The 18,555-nt window shown below is 35.9% G+C and overlaps 3 protein-coding genes across 3 annotated transcripts in view; 2 read left to right on the plus strand and 1 right to left on the minus strand.

The window, feature by feature from the left end:
- The window catches only part of Alk (Anaplastic lymphoma kinase), a 1,262,077-nt gene that overhangs the window by 1,209,758 nt on the left and 33,764 nt on the right, over positions 1 to 18,555 (minus strand). The gene's annotated exons all lie outside the window — the stretch shown is intronic.
- On the plus strand, positions 9,890 to 10,630 carry LOC145661141 (uncharacterized). The gene has a single exon (XM_081726590.1). The coding sequence runs from the start codon at positions 9,890 to 9,892 to the stop codon at positions 10,628 to 10,630; it is 741 nt and encodes a 246-aa protein (XP_081582716.1).
- LOC145661142 (uncharacterized) lies at positions 10,657 to 12,357 on the plus strand. Its single transcript, XM_081726591.1, has one exon. The coding sequence runs from the start codon at positions 10,657 to 10,659 to the stop codon at positions 12,355 to 12,357; it is 1,701 nt and encodes a 566-aa protein (XP_081582717.1).

Consider the following 18,555-nt stretch of genomic DNA (forward strand, 5'->3'; position numbering starts at 1 on the left):
CGATGGGTCTCACATGATTTGACTCCGAGCCAGAAGGCAACGCGAGCAGACACGTGTGTTTCTTTGCTGTCTCGTCTGCGGTAGGAGCCATTTTTGAACAGAGTGTTGACATGTGATGAGAACTGGATCCTGTACGAAGCTCCACGGTGCCGTATCATTGCTTAGCTACCCGAAACAGCCGAAACCAGCACTGCGCCATAAGAATGTCCTCCTGTGTGTTTGGTGGACTGCTCGCAGCATCGTGCATCGGGAACTGCTATCAGCTGGTCAGAGCATCAATAAAACTGTGTGCTATCGGCAGTTGAGCCGTGTTCAAAGAAAACTGAAAACTCTGGAGCCAGCACTTCTGAATCGCAAAGGGGTCCCCCTGTTACAGGACAACGCTAAGCTTTAAATGGTTAAGATGACTCGCGACACCATTCTACGCCTTGGATGAAAAACACTATTGCATCCGCCGTACTCCCCGGACATTGCACTCTTCGATTATCATCTGTTTCTTTCCATGTAGAATCACCTTAGAGGACACCAGTTCAAATCCCTAGCAGAGGTACAAAATGCACTTGATACTTTCTTCACCTCACCGTCCACCAAGTTCTACCGCGATAGAATCCATGTCCTTCCAGAACGTTTGCAGAAGGTGTCGATGCTGATGGTGACTGGTTTTGATTTTCCAGGTACGTCTTAGGTGACATATCGATGTTCGAAGGTGGTGGGTGTTTAGTTCTAACTTGTTTATTTAAATTGTTTAGTTTTGTTTAAAGATGTTTGTTCAATGTAACTTGTTAGCTGTAGAAGAAGAAGAAGGAAAATGTAGGTGCTTGTTGAAACTGTATATAGCAGCAGTGCAGTGATGCCAATTGAAGGGAAATTTCCCTTGGCGCAGGGAAATTTTGAGTAAATTTTGGAGAAAAGGGAAAAAGGGAAATTGCTTGTAATCTCTCAATATTGCAGGGAAATTTGAACCTCTCTTCAATCATTTATAGATTGAATATATTTACGTATCTGATTAATCTCATTAAAATTCAGTATAAATTCAACATTCTATTTGTTCCAAACATAATCCGTTGCACATATTTCACATATATTCTCACAAGTTATCTTGCTTTGCATTCGTTAATATTTATCAACATTGCACATCGATCAACATATTCAGTCAAATTCGAAACATTACAACAATGCTTATTTAAAATCTTTTCTCAAAATTAATCTTCCCATTGTTGAATTAAATGCAATGCAATAAGATGAAATATTTCTCAAATTATTACTACAACTATTGTAACAGTTTGGTTTTCCCAATCAGAAGATGTTTTTCCCAACCAGAAAATTGATTGTGAAGAGGATTAATCGATGTAAGAGAAGAAAATCTGCGTGTCGTGAATATAAATATGTATATATGGGCGAATAGGCCTACTGGGTCATTAGTGTATGTGTGTTTGTGTAAGTTTACAAATTTTCTGGTGACTGTGCGCACAGAATTATTATTAATTCTTCAGTATTCCGCATCTCTAAACTTTGTATTGTGCTTACGAACATTTCTCCAGTGTTGCCAGATCTACTGATTTTGCAGGAGATCTCCTGCTTTTTCTACGTTCTACTGATCTACTGCGAAAGAAAATGAAAAGTGAACAATCTCCTGCTGTTTCCTTACTTCGAGAAGTTAAAGAAAAATATTATTATTAATATTGAATTTTCAATGTTTCCTTACATGAAAAGATTAAATTTCTCTATTATAATACACAAAGCTCTGTAGAGCATATGGCTATAGAGCTTTACTGTATATACAGTAATATGAATCAAAGAATACAACTGTACGACTTCTTCTATATGCATTATGGTTAGCGTTTTACAAGTAAGTGTTGTTTAGATTGGGACTTGGGTTGGAAGAGTTGCTTAGATCATTTCTCCACGATCGTCAGCAAGAAATCGTCTTACGCCACGATCACGTGTGACTGTACCATATAGCTACGTTATCGCTACATGCATGAAAAACATTTTCCTACTCCACTTTGCACTTTCGCTATGTTTTACTTCACATACGTGGGTATCAAATAATATTAATATAAATCGGGACTTTTCCCTTTCATTTACTCAACGTAGTTCATCCGAAGTGAATTCTGGACTGCTTGTTTTGACTACTGCCCCCTTAATAATGGCAAATTTTATTGCCTACTCCTCGGATTTACATTCAAACGCCACCACTGTATGTGTCTACTGCTTTCTCCTGTTTTTTTTTTTTTTTATCTTCGAATCTCCTGCTTTTCCAACTGACTGGTCTAGCAACACTGCATTCCTCGTGTACAGCCAAAGACAGTGGCAGCTAGAATTTTCTTTGTAACTGTCCGTATTCGTTTCAGTAAATATGGAAGTGCTGTTCTTAAGTAAGTACATACCAAATATATACTTAATATTTTCTTTGTACCTTAGGTTACATTAATATTAAAATCTATAATGATGTCTAGGATAAAAATTAAATTTACATAATATTTATTTTATATTTTTTATGATTTCTTTAGGTTGTCCGTCCTGACCGAGGTATTTATAGGGTTTTTCCTCAGCCACACTAGGCAAATGGACAGATTGCACCTTCAACATAGGTCCTGGCCTACACCTTTTCATATCCTTTCCCCTCCTCTATCGCGACGCATTAGATACCTAAACAACAAATCAAGTCAAATTCTGCGTAAGCTCAAAGGAAGGCTGTCAGGTATCTGCTTGTATGTGGTTATAAGATTGGGAGAGGGGGTGGAAGCGAAAACGATTAAAAATACGTTTGGTAAGTACTTGAACTGTTTGGATGAAGGGAAATTTTGTCCGGAAAAGGGAAATTCTGAAGCTTGTGAAGGGAAAACGACTCTGAAGGAATTGGCATCACGGCAGCAGTGTGTGAGTGAGCGCGTAGCCTATAGCTGCAACATCGTAGTGTTCAATGTGCATTTTATTTAACTAGGGAATTGTAAGAAATATTAACAATATTATTAAACTGAATTATTAAAGAACGAACCAGCGTGTGTGTGATACAGTCCATCATAAAGATTTGGTCCTCCTACCCAGATGTTAATACGTGTTTTTGTGTTTTATGTGACCTACGTGCTAAGACGTGTGTTAACAAGAAAGAAAAAAACTGTGTGGGCGACAATGGAAGCTTACAATTCCCGAAAGCGTGTTTTAAAAGGTAAGGTCACTCGTGCTGAAAACTGCATAAGCAATATCACAGAACAGAAAGATATTAGTGTAGTTCAGGTCTACAAAAACAAAGTGAGTGAACTGTCACGTGAAACAAATGAGCTTTTGTTTCTAGCCAGTAACTTGTGTGCCGAAGAAGAAATTTATTTGGTGCAAGAAGAAGAGCTTGCTGCTATTGAAGATAGACTTACAAAGCTTAACGTGAAATTAGTGAAAGTGCAGGGTAAAATATCTCACGCCTCTTCTAGTGATGTGAATAATCAAAAAAAAAAAAAAAAAAAAAAAAAAAAAACAGAAATTCGACTTCCAAAATTGCAGTTGCCATGCTTTAGTGGGAACTTAAATGATTGGCTTTCGTTTCGTGATTTGTTTATCGCAGCAGTGCATAATAATGAAAAATTGACGGGTGCACAAAAACTTCAGTACTTAAAAACTAGTCTGCAAGGTGAAGCAGCAACACTTGTTCAATCTATACAAATAACTGACGATAACTATAAAGAAGCTTGGGACCTGTTAAATGTAAGGTATCAAAATAAACGAGAATTAGTCACGTCTATCTTGCGGCGGTTTGTAAGTCAAGGTGAAGTGCAGCAAGAATCAGCTGTCGCGTTACGTCGGTTGTTGGATACAAGTGTTGAGTGTGTGCGATCGTTATCAGTGTTGGACATAAAAGTAAACGAATTGGATCCTTTGCTTATATTTCATATAACAGAGAAGCTAGACAGTGAAACAAAAAGACAGTGGGAACTTTCATTGTCAGACAGTGAACTACCAACATTTGACCAGTTGGTGAAATTCATAGATCATAGGTGTCGCGCATTAGCAAGTAGTACTTCAAATGCAAAATCAACCCCACCCAGTGAGCCAAACAAGACTAATAAAAAATCAACAATGGGTGATATCAATAAAACGGAGAAGTTACTCATTACGCCCAATTTTGAAGTAGTTACTCGCATTGGTATCAATAAAAAGAGAACTGAGCACTAGTCGTCTCGGCTGACCTCGGAGAAGCCCCGCCCTTTTGAAGTAACCACACCTCTATTCTCGAGCCGAGTAACTACTACGCGTTTGATATCAATAAAAATCAAAGACTCCTCTGTGATGCTAGTAACTTCTCCAAATTTGTGGAGCAAGCTAAATAGGTGACTCCGTGCGAAATATGACAGAGTATATGATTGTTTTACTACGTAGAAAAATTTATAAACTGCATAGAAATGTTGGAAATGGAGATTACAAAAAGCATTATAAGTTTATGAAAGAAAATGTAGTGATTAGCACAACATTTTTAAAGGAGAATCAACCGAAATTCGGGGTGGTGGACTACGTAATGATGAAAAGATGCGGGTTTTCTTCAAGGGCGCCGATCCTGTGGGGGGCCCGGGCCCCCCAAAGCTCATGTGGGCCCCCTATTGTATTTATGAATATACAATATTTGGCATAATTAGAGTGCAATTTGTCTTAAAAATCCCGATATATATACCTTCTGCATCTGAATGCCCTCTCCCCCAAATTTACAGAGAAATCGGTGCCCTTGGTTTTCTTGCGTTACGTGAGTGATCCGGGATTCCAGGTCGGAATGTCAGGGGATTCTGGTGTGGCTCAAAGTACTGTCTATGACTACCTGAAAATGGATTGTTTCCGGAAGTGTGCGTAATATACAAACAGCAAAGGCAGAGTGGCAAGAACAATATACATTTCCGGGTGCTATCGGAGCACTTGACTATATACAAGTGGCATTAAAGAAACCTAGTATTTTGGAGAGTAATACGTTAATAGAAAGAGCTATTTCGTGGCTAAGCGGTTAGCGTACATGCCTTTGGCATAGGAGACCCGCGTTCGATTCCCGGCAGGAGCTCATGTGGTTTGGATTCCACGTTAATCAGTGGGTTCTGTCTCATATAGGCACGCTACTGAAAAGGACGTTAAACTAATAATCAACTCAACTCAACGTTGATAGAAAGGGTGTATACATGAGAATGTATTTTGTTTATGTCAAGGCGAAAGGGGACACGTATGGTGTGGAAAATGCAATCAGATGGACGTGATTTATGACGTGGGTGGCTGGACTTTTTTAAAAAAGAAAACAAAGGAGCCAAGTGTCTGATTTCGTTCTTAAAGCCAAACAATCTACCAAGACCTTGGACAACACGTGATATGCGCTTGTCGTGTTAATCTTGATATTGCTGGATTCCAATCAACATCCATCAGCTCAAATAGGTTCATTCCCATGGTTTCAGTATTACTTTCTTCTTTCCTTTTTTATTTTTTCTTCTTTTTTATTTTTGTTTTATTCTCGCTCGAATATTAAAGATTCTCTTTTGAATTTGTGTCTCAGTCGTAGATGTATTTGATATTTCGTTGCATTTCACTGTAATTACCTTCAAAGTTTCGGCTTTCCTTCGTTTACTTTCTGGTAGCTGTGACTTTGAAAGTACCACTGGAAACTCTTTTAAAATATCCACAAATGCACTTTGGTTGAAGCTATCGTTGCTACTTGCCCGTTTCATGGCTTTTAAGATACTACGCCATAGGTTAAAAACAACGAAATGACTGCGCGATGAATGGGAGAAATGAATAATCACTTCTTTTATTGATACGACTCAGTGCTACGTGCAGAGGAAGCGCGAGTAAACGTTCATAAATCTGGTAGTAGTGGCTTGTTTTATTGATACGAAATTGAGGGAGGAGATTACTCCAGGCGTAGTTACTCCGATTCTCGAGCAGGACTTCTCAGGAGTAGTTACTTATTTTTATTGATATCACCCAATAGCGCATCATGCTTCAGCTCAATTTTCGTCAGCGTTGCCAGACTCACAGCTCGAAATTATTTCAAAACCTGATCGAAATTATGCTAGATTCGGTCCAATTATGCTAGATCCTCATAATTACTAATTCAGGAGTTTTAAAAGAAAGAAAAAAAAACGAAGCTGAGATACGATAACGTAACTTAAAATACGCAGAGCGCAAGAATACGTGGATAGAACTCAATACTTCACGCACCAAAGCTTTAACTTAACTAAACTAGTGCAGTCGTTGCCAGATTCAATGGCGTATATATCGTATAAATGAATGCAAAGTGTTTGCTTACATATTTTGAAAGAAAGTTACCTCGCAGCATAAGCGGAGTTGGGAATTGTCTGCTGGGGGGCAGATTTTTGGTCGGTCTCGGACCTTCATTTCAGGAATAAAGATGGTGATGAAGTCAGAAATAAAGAAAGTAAAGATGTCAAAAAGTTGGGGGGAGAATGGCCCCCATAGCTCCGCCCATGCCTCGCAGTTACAGGATTAGAAAACCCTGGGTGGAGCCAAAAAAAAAAAAAAAGCCCAAAGCCGTTTCTATCTAACTTCGGAAAATAAGACTGCCTGTATGGTTTACCGACTGTATGAATCAATAGGAGAGGATACATTTCTGCCGTTCTTTTCCTTCCCTCGACCAACTTCTTTCTCATCTCCAGGTTTTACGGCTTTTTGATAAACTTGCTGAAATTATGCTAGATTTGGGCAGGATGCTAAAAGCAAGATGCTAGATGCTAAAGACATGCAAATTATACTAGATCTAGCATCGTTATGCTAGATCTGGCAACGCTGATTTTCGTGTTGCCAGTGCAAAAGCAAAAATCATCCTTTGCATAAATGTGATGACTTTCTTTCGCTGTCAGTTGACGAACGTCATTCTTTAGTAAAAAACAAAGCATTGTGCTTTAATTGCCTACAATCTAATCATAAACTCTCTAGTTGCAAATCAGCATCGTGTCGTGAGTAGAGATGTGGGTTGGGTAAATACCCAGTGGGTAGGTAAATAAAAAATGGGTATTTACCCGGGTATTTACCCCTTTTGAATTTACCTACCCAAAAAATGGGTATTTTACGAAAGTTCAATTATTATGATGTTTTAAGAATTGTTAACCGTACCGGTGACGTTATTCTGTATTTTGGGGTCTCTCGAGCGTGATGTCTCATTCATTCACTATAAATATACAAAATAATAACCAATTGTCCCCGTTCAGGTGCGGTACGGGTTTGTAGGCAATTTTAACCATGGCGCACCAGCGGTACAATTTTGGACATTATATGTTATTCTAGGTTAAAGCGATATCTAAAACCTATTTTTAAAAATATTTTTTTCTCGAAGAACTTCATAGGTAAAGAGGTCAAAATATTTAGACGAATGTTTTGAAAGGGGGAAATGGTGGGGGTGAGTTGTTACATTTTTCAGACGAACCCCTCGTGTATACCTATACGTACATCAAAGTTTGATAAAGGTTGATCAAGCCAATCTTGAGAAATAATTCACACCACATTTTACATCATCGCTCACGAACAAATCAGATGGAGAATCAGAATCAGAGTTGAAACTTGAGGGATTAATATCTCCTCGGGGTACCTACATTACCACCCACTTGTCGTCTCAGGATTGATCTGGGGCTATTTTACTATAGGTTTACTTATCCGTCTATGCCTTTTCTTCACCAAGGTATGAACGGCTTTTAAACTTGGATTAGTTTTACACCAAGACTTAAAAAAAGTAACAAATCGTAGTATGGCTTCAAGCCTTAGATTGTCCAAGCATAGAAATCGTACATAAACCCCCTGTGTTGAATGTTTGGGGGATAGCCCCACTTTTAAATGTAAAGTCTGCAAAACGCCATCAATTTTCAAGAACCCTATCAAGTTATTGTGTATTTTCATTTGAGAACAGATGTTTTGAGAGTTCTTCAATCCAACAGTTTTTCCTGAAACGTGAAATTTTGAAATTTTAAAACTCTCAGAAATGTTTCACAGAAAACAATTTGGACTCCCGACACATAAATAAAAGATAAACGAAAGCTGGATTATGTATCTACAGCATTACATATCAGAGGCTATAACTAGTTGAATAAAGACAACCAAAATTATCAAAATCTTTCCGAGTCGAATATTATGGACTTCAAGTTAATCATGAAAAAAGTGTGCCCTATGTCTACTAGTTTTGAACTTTAAAGGACATTTTAGAGTAGTTTTATCATGAAAGGAGAAAATGAGTTCGATATATTTGATGTAGTCGCACTTATTATATGAAAATATGCTGAAGTAAAAAACATTACATCAATTTCCATCAAATGTACAGGCTTTCCTTAACTTTTTATGGCTTCTTAGGATCAACGTTACTAATTAGGATTTTTGATAGAATCTCAATATTGACGTTTCTTAAAACAAATACCGACGTATAGAAGGGTAACGAAGTCTTACAGGAAGTATATTACAGGAAATGTTGAACGAAAGCCTTGTCAACGCGATCACATTAGTGGGTGTCCCCTGTCACTTCTTGGTCACTCTTTGTGGTTTGAATTTTTTAAAGAAAATTCGTCCTTCATATGTTTCCCATCAAGGTATCGCCTGGTTACAAGTTACTTGGATGCTCAATACAGTGCAATGCAAGAGGAAGTTTAAATGAAGTTAGAGGAATTCTCCAAATCTACATTTATAGTGTAACGGTTGGAGTAACTTGAGAAATGAATCTATCATTTATTTCGTCATTTCAAAGTCTGGACCTGTTTTTGTTGATTTCGCGTTCAAAAAATGCAAATTACTTGTCTGAAGAGATCATGAATGTTCTGTAAACAATAAAACCCTGAAAAAATTTTAGTAATCATAGGAGACGAAGCGAATAACATGAGAGCAGCTTTTATAATAGTAAAACAGAAGTATTGTAATATAGTATCTTTGGGTTGTCTTGCTTATCTCCATTTGCTTTGTTCTGACATCCTCGGATGTCCATTGGTAAAGACATTACTGGGAAGCGTAACTGATGTTTTTAATACAAACATAGACATCACTTGCAAGCACTATTTACACAAATATCAAAGGAAAAAGGGTTACAATTTCGTTAAAGTTGCTTGGAAAAACAAGATGAGGAAGCCATTTACACTGCCTCCAAAATTTGCTTGTCAATAACACTAGGCTTCAGACGCTCGCTGTGAGTGAGGAATTAGTCATTACCTAAAGAAATCAAGAGATCGAGAAAAATGGAGAAAGCAATTTCATCAAACGCGAACCTAAGGAAGAACTTAAATTTCGTGTCATTAATACCAGGAGCTGCTGACAGACAGAATACTTAATAATAGTGTATGGTTAGTTTGGTGACAACTGACTTCACTTTCTTTGGTCATCGTCATGTTCTGTCATAAATTTTATATTTTCATGTTGGTTTGGTCCACTTCGAATTCTATACTGTGCAACTGATTGGACGCCTCAGGGGCACACTAAGGTAAGAATTTACGGGGTAGATGGACAATTATTTTCTGCCAAGGATAATAGAAGGAAATCTAGTGTAAGTAGAAAGAAAAATAATGAAAAGTAGCTAGGCAATCCGTACTGTGTTACTTAATAAATATCAAATTCATTCTTTAATTGTTAGAAAAATGATTAATTTAGTGGTTATTTAATGCTCCTGTTGCAGGTGATACAAATGACCATTATATTTTTCATTGACAACGATAAAATTCATTTATTAGTAATTGAAACATAAAATACCCACTAAAATACCCATTTTGGGTAAATACCCGGGTATTTACCCGCTGAAATAAATACCCAGGTATTTTACATCCCTAGTCGTCATACTTTACTTCATTTTCCAAATAAACAGAACTCAGGTGTTTCAGTGGGGACTCATTTTTCAAGTGAAACTCATGTGCAATCTGCTGTCTTATTACAAACTGCAGTAGTGATGGTGAAGGATTCATATGGTAATTTACAACCTGTGAGAGCCTTGTTAGATTCAGCCAGTGAAAAAAGCTTCGTGTCAGAAAACTGCATACAACGACTCGGTTTACAAAAACAGCCGGTTTATGTACATGTTTCGGGACTGAGTTCCAGTAATGTTGCTCGGGCAAAAGGTGTTGTTAATATTGTGTTTACATCAAGTTATGATGTTAAATCAGAATTTACTATAGAAGCGTTAGTGTTGCCAAAGGTAACAGGTATGTTACCAAAACGGTATATTCATAAAAGCAAACAGTGGTCGCACGTTAACAAGTTAACATCAGCAGATCCGAATTTTAATGTTCCTGACAGAATTGATCTGTTATTGGGTGCAGATATTTACCCTCAATTGCTGTTGGCGGGTGTGTGTAGTGGTGTTAATGGTTCTCCCGTAGCAGTGAATACCAAATTAGGATGGGTGTTGTTTGGTTCTATTGGCGACATTGAAGTGCGACGTAAAGAATTCACAGCGTCAGCATATCATATCCAGTGCAACAGTGAAAGAATTTTGCTACAGTTTTGGGAATTGGAAGATATTCCTACACAAAATATAATGTCGTCAGAAGAAAAGCAATGTGAAATTTATTTCAAGAAGACCCATCAAAAGATGAGACAGGTAAGTTTCATGTGCAGTTACCGTTTCGTGACAACAGTGCAAGACTTGGTGAGTCACGTGAAGTGGCAATTAAACGCCTTAAGCAAGTAGAAAATCGGTTGAAGAAGAGGCCTAAGATGCGTCAATTATATGTAGATTTTATGCATGAGTATGAGGTACTTGGGCATATGGAGATTATTCCAGAAAGTGAAATACTAAAACCAAACAGTGAAGTGTGTTATTTACCTCATTACGCAGTGTTGAAAGATTCCAGTTCTACGACAAAACTGAGAGTAGTTTTTGATGGTAATTGTAAAACTTCATCTAATGTGTCATTGAATGATAAGTTACTTGTCGGACCTAGGTTGCAGTGTGACTTAATTCCATTACTTGTGCGTTTTAGACAACATAATGTGGCATTGACTGCTGATATTGAGAAAATGTATAGACAGGTGAGAATCCAACCAGAGCATAGAGACTTCCAGCGAATTGTGTGGCGTGAGAAACCTAATCTTCCGATCAAAGATTACAGACTTGTGACGGTAACTTATGGTACAGCTTCAGCACCATATTTAGCGGTGAAAAGTTTGCAGCAATTAGCGAAATATGAAGAAGAATCATTTCCTATTGCATCAGCTGTTGTGATGCAAGACTTCTTTGTTGATGACTTGATCAGTGGTGCCAACTCAGTTAGTGAAGCAATTCAGTTACGAGAACAACTCAGTGTATTATTGCAGAAAGGAGGTTTTGAACTGAGAAAATGGGCATCCAACAGTTCCAACGATTTGGACTCCGTACCCTCTCATTTGAAACAAGCGACGAATAGTTTAGACTTTGATAGTAGTAATTCAGTGAAAACGTTAGGAATTCAGTGGTATCCATCAAATGATGTATTTTCGTATAATGTCAATCTGTCGTCAGTTAAGTCAGTTGTAACTAAGCGCAACATTTTATCAGAAAGTGCAAAGGTGTTCGATCCATTAGGTTTGATTTCTCCAACTACTATTATTGCGAAAATATTATTGCAAGAAATTTGGAAACTAAATTTAGAATGGGATAGTCCAGTTCCTGAATGGATTTTGAGAAAATGGAGGAATTACTACTCAGAGCTTTCTTTATTGAAAAACATCAAAATCAATAGGTGTATCAGTGTCACTCAAGCTACGAGAAGAGAGTTAATAGGATTTTGTGATTCTTCCGAAAAGGCCTATTGTGGAGTGGTATATATGAAATCTGTATCTCAAGACGGTCAAGTGTGTGTGAACATTGTTATGGGGAAAACGAAGGTTGCTCCAATCAAACAAGTGTCTTTGCCACGATTAGAGCTCTGTGGTGCATTGCTATTAGCTAAAATGATGAATCTCATATTAAATTCATTACGTTTGGAAGTGCATGATGTAATTGCTTATTCTGACTCTACTGTTGTGTTATCGTGGCTGAATTCGGATTCAAGCAGATGGAAAGTGTTTGTCGCGAATCGTGTAGCAAAGATTCAAACTCTTTTGTCATCAGTGAAGTGGCTCAAAGTGGATTCAAAGAATAATCCAGCAGACTGTGGTTTTCGAGGTTTATTACCTTCTGCTTTACTTGCACATCACTTATGGTTCTCAGGTCCAGAGTGGCTCAAAAAACCCATTCTACCAGAGTACAATGAATATACAGTGGATTCAAAGTTAGTCAATCAAGAGAAAAGAAAACATATAGTTTCTATGCATGTTCATATTGATACCTCCATTATTGACAATTGTTCATCGTTGGTGAAACTTGAGAGACTTGTTGATTTATTAATAATTGTCGTGTGTCGCAAGGAAACAAGCACACAGATCCACTTACAGTAACAGAACTTTTCCATTTACACATTGTTTCAATTTTTACAGTTCTTTCAAATATTGTACCAATTCATTTCTTCTGTGTATCTTGAACTAGATCGTTCAAGGGTGGGGGCTATGTTTAGTTCTAACTTATTTATTTAAATTGTTTAGTTTTGTTTAAAGATGTTTGTTCAATGTAACTTGTTAGCTGTAGAAGAAGAAGAAGGAAAATGTAGGTGCTTGTTGAAACTGTGTATAGCAGCAGTGTGTGAGTGAGCGCGTAGCCTATAGCTGCAACATCGTAGTGTTCAATGTGCATTTTATTTAACTAGGGAATTGTAAGAAATATTAACAATATTATTAAACCGAATTATTAAAGAACGAACCAGCGTTTGTGTGATACAGTCCATCAGTGGGTGAAAAAGCGACACAACTTTTTTGGTTAACTTCATAGAAGAGTGATAAGATCTTGTTTCAAATTGTATTTGCTATATCAACGATATGTGGTATTTAGTATTGTAGTATTTAGATTGGCAATATAAGTATATATGACATATTGCATGTAGTATAGAATCATGTATAGAAGACAAATCACTTGATCTTGTGATACCGAAAAAGGAGTTGTGGAGTTGAAAACAAACTCTCTTTTTCTGTGCCGAGACCGCGTTATTCATCTTCTTGCATTTTTTATTTAATATGTGGCTAAGAATATCTTGAAGATGCTAATTGTGATACTTTTGAAGTACTGCAAGTTATGCTGGAGATAAACTCCTGGAAACATTGAGTAAAATTTTGTTGTGAAATTACTTGGTATTAGACCGAAACAAGTTTCTCTTATGTTCGCTTCAGTTACAATGTCAAACGGCTTTCTTGCAACTGAGTCAACCAATTTTTCACTTCCCTGCACGTATTTTTTAAAAATCACATTCATGTTTAGTAAAGGTATCTTAGCTAGTTTTCCGAGAAGAATAAGTTGAATAACATCTAAAATTTGTGATGAAACTTGAAGAAATAAGGGTTTTTCTCCTTACAGAATCTGTTATAATAACTAAAGAAAAATTGCCTAGAAAATCTCTTCCTGCACAGAATTCCCTTTATCGAAAGATTAGGCAGAACGGGAATTCCCAATCTGCCTAGAGATAAGATCATTTAAATTATTTTCTACAAAATGCTGGAGGGTCTTTAAGCAGAACGGGAACTAGGCAGAACGGGAAGACATGATACCTTTCACTGTGAGAATCCTAAGGAACATTAATATAGTGGCGAAAATTCCCCCAGGGAAGGGAGTTATAACCCCTTTGACCCTTGCACACACATGCATAAGTTATTCTTATACTCAGACACAAGTTTTGAAAATGAAACATTATATTAAATAATCTTTTGACGTTAAATCATCCATAAGTACAGACAAAAAGTTTTAGAACATAGTACATGATCAGCTTTCTCAAGTATGTAAATACAAGTATGTAAAAACAACTCTCCTTTCAACTCATTACACAAATCCTTTTTCGTTTAAAAAAATATAATTAAATAATAGGGCTAAACACTGAGTGAAATGTCAATAGTATATTCTTTATGATTCTAAAACACCTATGCAAAAAGATCCTTTAAAGATTAAAACATTTTGACTGTAAGAGTTACTGTTCCATAGAATATTTAAGTTAAGATGAAATACAGTCAGTTTGAGGGGAATATGGAATTTTAGTAATAAATGCTTGAGTACTTTCTGCAAATTTTACATGTAGTAAATGCCAAACGTGATTATTCTCAAATACACCAACAAGTTATTTCCAGAGAAGTAAAAAGAGTTATTAAAATAAAAGGGAATAGGTTAAACGGAGGGAGAAACGAACATTTTCCACTTCTGAAGATCGTCTCTTCAGCCATCATTACGTCACTTTCAGCTGTCGTAAAAGTTGCAAACGAAGACGCTCTTCTGTCTTCCTTTCTTGTCTTTCGTACCCGCATCAAAAATCATCTTCAAACAAGAGTACCAATAAACCGTGAACTTCATTGACGAAGTTTTTAACACCTTCCTTTTTCTATGAACAGTAGTGAAGAGTTTTAAGATCTTTCTACTGAACTCAAATTAGCATATTTATGAAAATAACAATATTGCAGATTTACAACCAGTGCGTTAAAGTGGAACATTCCAATACATTTGCGAAATTGTCATATTGCTGTAACGTTGCACTGTTAGCTACGGGAAAATAAGACTTCTTTATGGCCTTATGTCCTTATGTCTTATGTCCTTATGTCTTATGTTCTTATGTCTTATTTCCTTATGTCTTTATGTCTTTATGTCACCTTTTCCGATTTTTCTCTATGGAGACAAAATTGAAACCGGAAGTAAGTGGTACTACATTTATAATACTTCCAATTGTAATGGACAAATAAAGTCGGAGTAGTCGTTTTAATAGTTCACTGCTGAGTCCATATCAAGAAACTGCTTCTCGCCTTCTATTAGCATTTGTTCACTATGACGATGAGTATTGAAACCGAAAACAACAGATTTTAACCACTTTCGGTTACACAGATGGGTAAAGATCAATGATAAAATGTTTCTTGTGACTCCGGAACCACGTCAGAAATCTTGCAATAGTGTGTCCATAAAAGAAAACTTCTTCTCTACAGTTTTTTCTCTATGGTTGTCAGTGTTGAATCCAGAAACGGTAGATTTTCACACTTCTAATTTGGATAGAGTGATAAGGATGATGAAGACGAAATCTATTCATGGTACGCTGAATCCATTTCATAAAATCATTTCTTGCTATTTCTTACTCGTTTTACTCTATGGAGGGCAATACAAAAACTGATAATTATAGTGAATTTCTACTACTTATAGTAGAAAGATAATTATTAGTAGAGAAATAATTACGTATAATGAACCTATTCTTGTGAGGCTAAATCGATTGAAAAGAACCGTTATTACCGTTTTTGTTCTATATCGAATAACTTTGAAACCGAAAATGGTTGATTTCTACCACTTCAGGTTTGAATAGAAGATTAAGGGGGAAGATGAAACTTTTTCTTGGGACGCTATAACACGTACTGTATATTCTTCTTACCATCACTTCCCGATTTTGCTTTGATACTTTCCAACAGAAGGATATAGCCGTTGTATAGGACTTCCAATATTTGTTCATACGTAAGTTTAGTAGTCTGAAAACAGACGCTGGGGAAATCTCTACAACTTCCGGTTTTAATTCTGACTTACGTAGCGAGCAATTATTTCTTTTATGTGGATCAAACATCTCATGAACTTGTTCCAATAGTAATAGATTGCAACCTGAAGCACTAGATCTATCACTTTCGATTTTAATATTAAACTGTCATTATTTGGAAAGTCTACCGAGGTTTCAAAATGGGTAGTTTGACTCACTTCTTTTCAATTCAAATCAAAAGATACTCGGAGCTCGTGTAATATCACTATGAATAAATTCTACATGAGCTTTTTGATAACTCTAATATTTTATATTACAAATTACTATTATCGTTTAAACCAAGTGCCAATCGTAATGAAGAGAAATCAAGAACGAAAATTGAGTAAGAACATTTTAATTTGATGAAATCACAGTATGAGCAAAACATAATGATTATAACTCGATTCATCTTCTCAGAAATCTTACTATGGTCACTTCGTAAGTTTCTATTGCATATCAGGACCGGAAATATAAGAAAAGAAGGTATAATAAATTATTTTCAATAGCTGACTCCTATAAGTACTTCTGGGTATTCTATCTACAAAACAATGTCCTTTATTAATTTCAAATTCTCAATCACCGTGGTAACAAGTAAAGTAAAGGTACTAAATTTTACTTGTTTGCAGCTTAGAAATTTTTAATTGGGTCTACTTATTAGTAGCCTGTACATCTTACGTAATATTAACTGTAACACGGAATTTATAAACTATCCTATAATAAATGATACTTCCGAACCAGGAAGCTCATTATCATACATCTCTTTCATCAAATACTCACTTAATAATAATAATAATAATAATAATAATAATAATAATAATAATAATAATAATAATAATAATAATAATAATAATAATAATAATAATAATGTGTCAAATTATGGTAGATCTCCAAACTATTCGAATTCAATACTCAAACTTTTAGTAGCCCTAGTGTATATGTAACTACAGATTGCATTAAAGAAACAAGATAAAAAAAATATCTGTTCCCTGGACGCTGATTTCATATCAAAAAGCCACTACACACTATGTCTTTCTGTTTTTGCTTGCTTTATGGAGATTAATACTGAAAATGGGATTAGAATTAGGAATTAGATATCTGAGTTTTCGGCGTCTATGGCCATATTATCCCGTCCCTTGGCTATCACACCATCTGAGGAAAGGGAAGGAAAGAAGCAGTCTGAGACTTTTATGTTAGGTAGCACCATCCCTGCATTTGCCTGATGTGAATAAGGAAAGCCCAGGAAAACCTCACTCAGGATGACCGCCCTGAAAAAACTTTTACATTTTTTTCGGTCGAGTGCAATACTGAAAAATGGAAGTGCTAATTGTTACTTTCGGTTGCAATAGAGGAATAAAATCAGGGGCGAATCATATTCTTGGGGTTGTAAATCCGAATCAAAACAGAGCTTATTACTATATATATATATATATATATATATATATATATATATATATATATATATATATATATATATATATATATATGTGTGTGTGTGTGTGTGTGTGTGTGTGTGTGTGTGTGTGTGTGTGTATATGTATATTATGCATTCATTGTTCTAACAAGAAACAACTACCAGTTTCAACAGATGGGAAAAAGTGGAGAAAATTAATTATTGGGACGCTGAATCTGTGTCAGAAAGACACTTTGATAATTATGATTGCTTTTGGAATCTGGAAATAAACATTAAAACCGGAAGTATTACTAAATTTAATTTACTTCTTCTTCTTTTGTTTAGATATTGCCCATGTACCGTACACTGATATCCAAAATAATAACTGTCTTCTTGTAAGCATATAATTTGATAATGATTGTGCAGGGTACTTTTAATACTGTACTATATGTGTAATCGGGAAATGTATATGTGTGGTAAATTTCATAGGAAAAGAATTATAAATACGAAAATTAGAATGAGTGAAACAAAATGTTGCTAAATGGACAAGAAAGTTTTATTTTCGTTTTATTGTTCTTATTTACTGCTCTTTCGACTTGAAATTTGCCACATACATGTCTTTGTCGATTATACACATACTAACATTGTAAGAAATACCGGGCGAATTCCTTATCAAATTAAATTCCTACAAAAACATATTTATAGACAGGCGACAATAATTTAGGACATGAGGGTACCATAAAACATTATGGTTTTTTAAAAATACATTCAGGTGCGCCGAAATTCGTAATATTTATTTGTTATTTATACCAGCAAAGCTACGTAACGAAGTTAATATCATAGTTTATAAAATTGCAGAATTCAGCGAGATCCCACACAAATTTGGAAGGAACCTTTTAAAGTCTTTTTCTTAGTGCCAAACCAAACTTAACCAGCGCGAAAAGAGCTTTATTTTAGTTTGTTGACTTGTTTCTGCTTTTTACGTACGTTACTCGTTTTATAATTTTACGTGTCACGTAGAAAATATTTTTATTTAACGTGTAACTATCCAACCCTGCTCTTGACTCTGATCTCTCCTTTTCCAGAAGAAAAATATATAAATGCATAAATGTACACCTTGAAAGTTTATTGCAATATAAACAACTCATGCCTACACTGTAATTTAGTAGCTTGGTTTTATTATTATCGTTTGGATGAATGGTAATCACGTGAACTACAATACGTGTAACTTTCTCTCAGGACTTTATTGAAGTAAATTTGTCTTGGTTGTAATGCGATATTACCAATTCTTCAGCGAAATGAAAAGCAACATTTCCGATTTCGTAATACGAACTACCTACCTACAAATGATTACTTGCCAGAAATTTCTTGAGATGTAAGAAGACTTGAAATAGCTCGTAACACGATCTAGGCAGCGGGGGTTGCCCATGTGTGCACCAGTGACGGAAGAACTACTTGCTCATGATTCTGATATATTACTTGCAATTATTTAATAATGCATTTCATTTCCAATTGAATTGTTGTGTCGAATCGCCAACTGCAATCATGGTGATATCGTTATTTAATATCGTTATCATATGGAAGAACATAAAATCCATATTTTTTTGTAGATGTTACGAGAACGTTAATTCA

Source organism: Thermobia domestica, chromosome 9 (genome assembly GCF_964235325.1).
Source record: "Thermobia domestica chromosome 9, izTheDome1.hap1.1, whole genome shotgun sequence".
In the NCBI taxonomy this organism is placed as follows: domain Eukaryota; kingdom Metazoa; phylum Arthropoda; class Insecta; order Zygentoma; family Lepismatidae; genus Thermobia; species Thermobia domestica.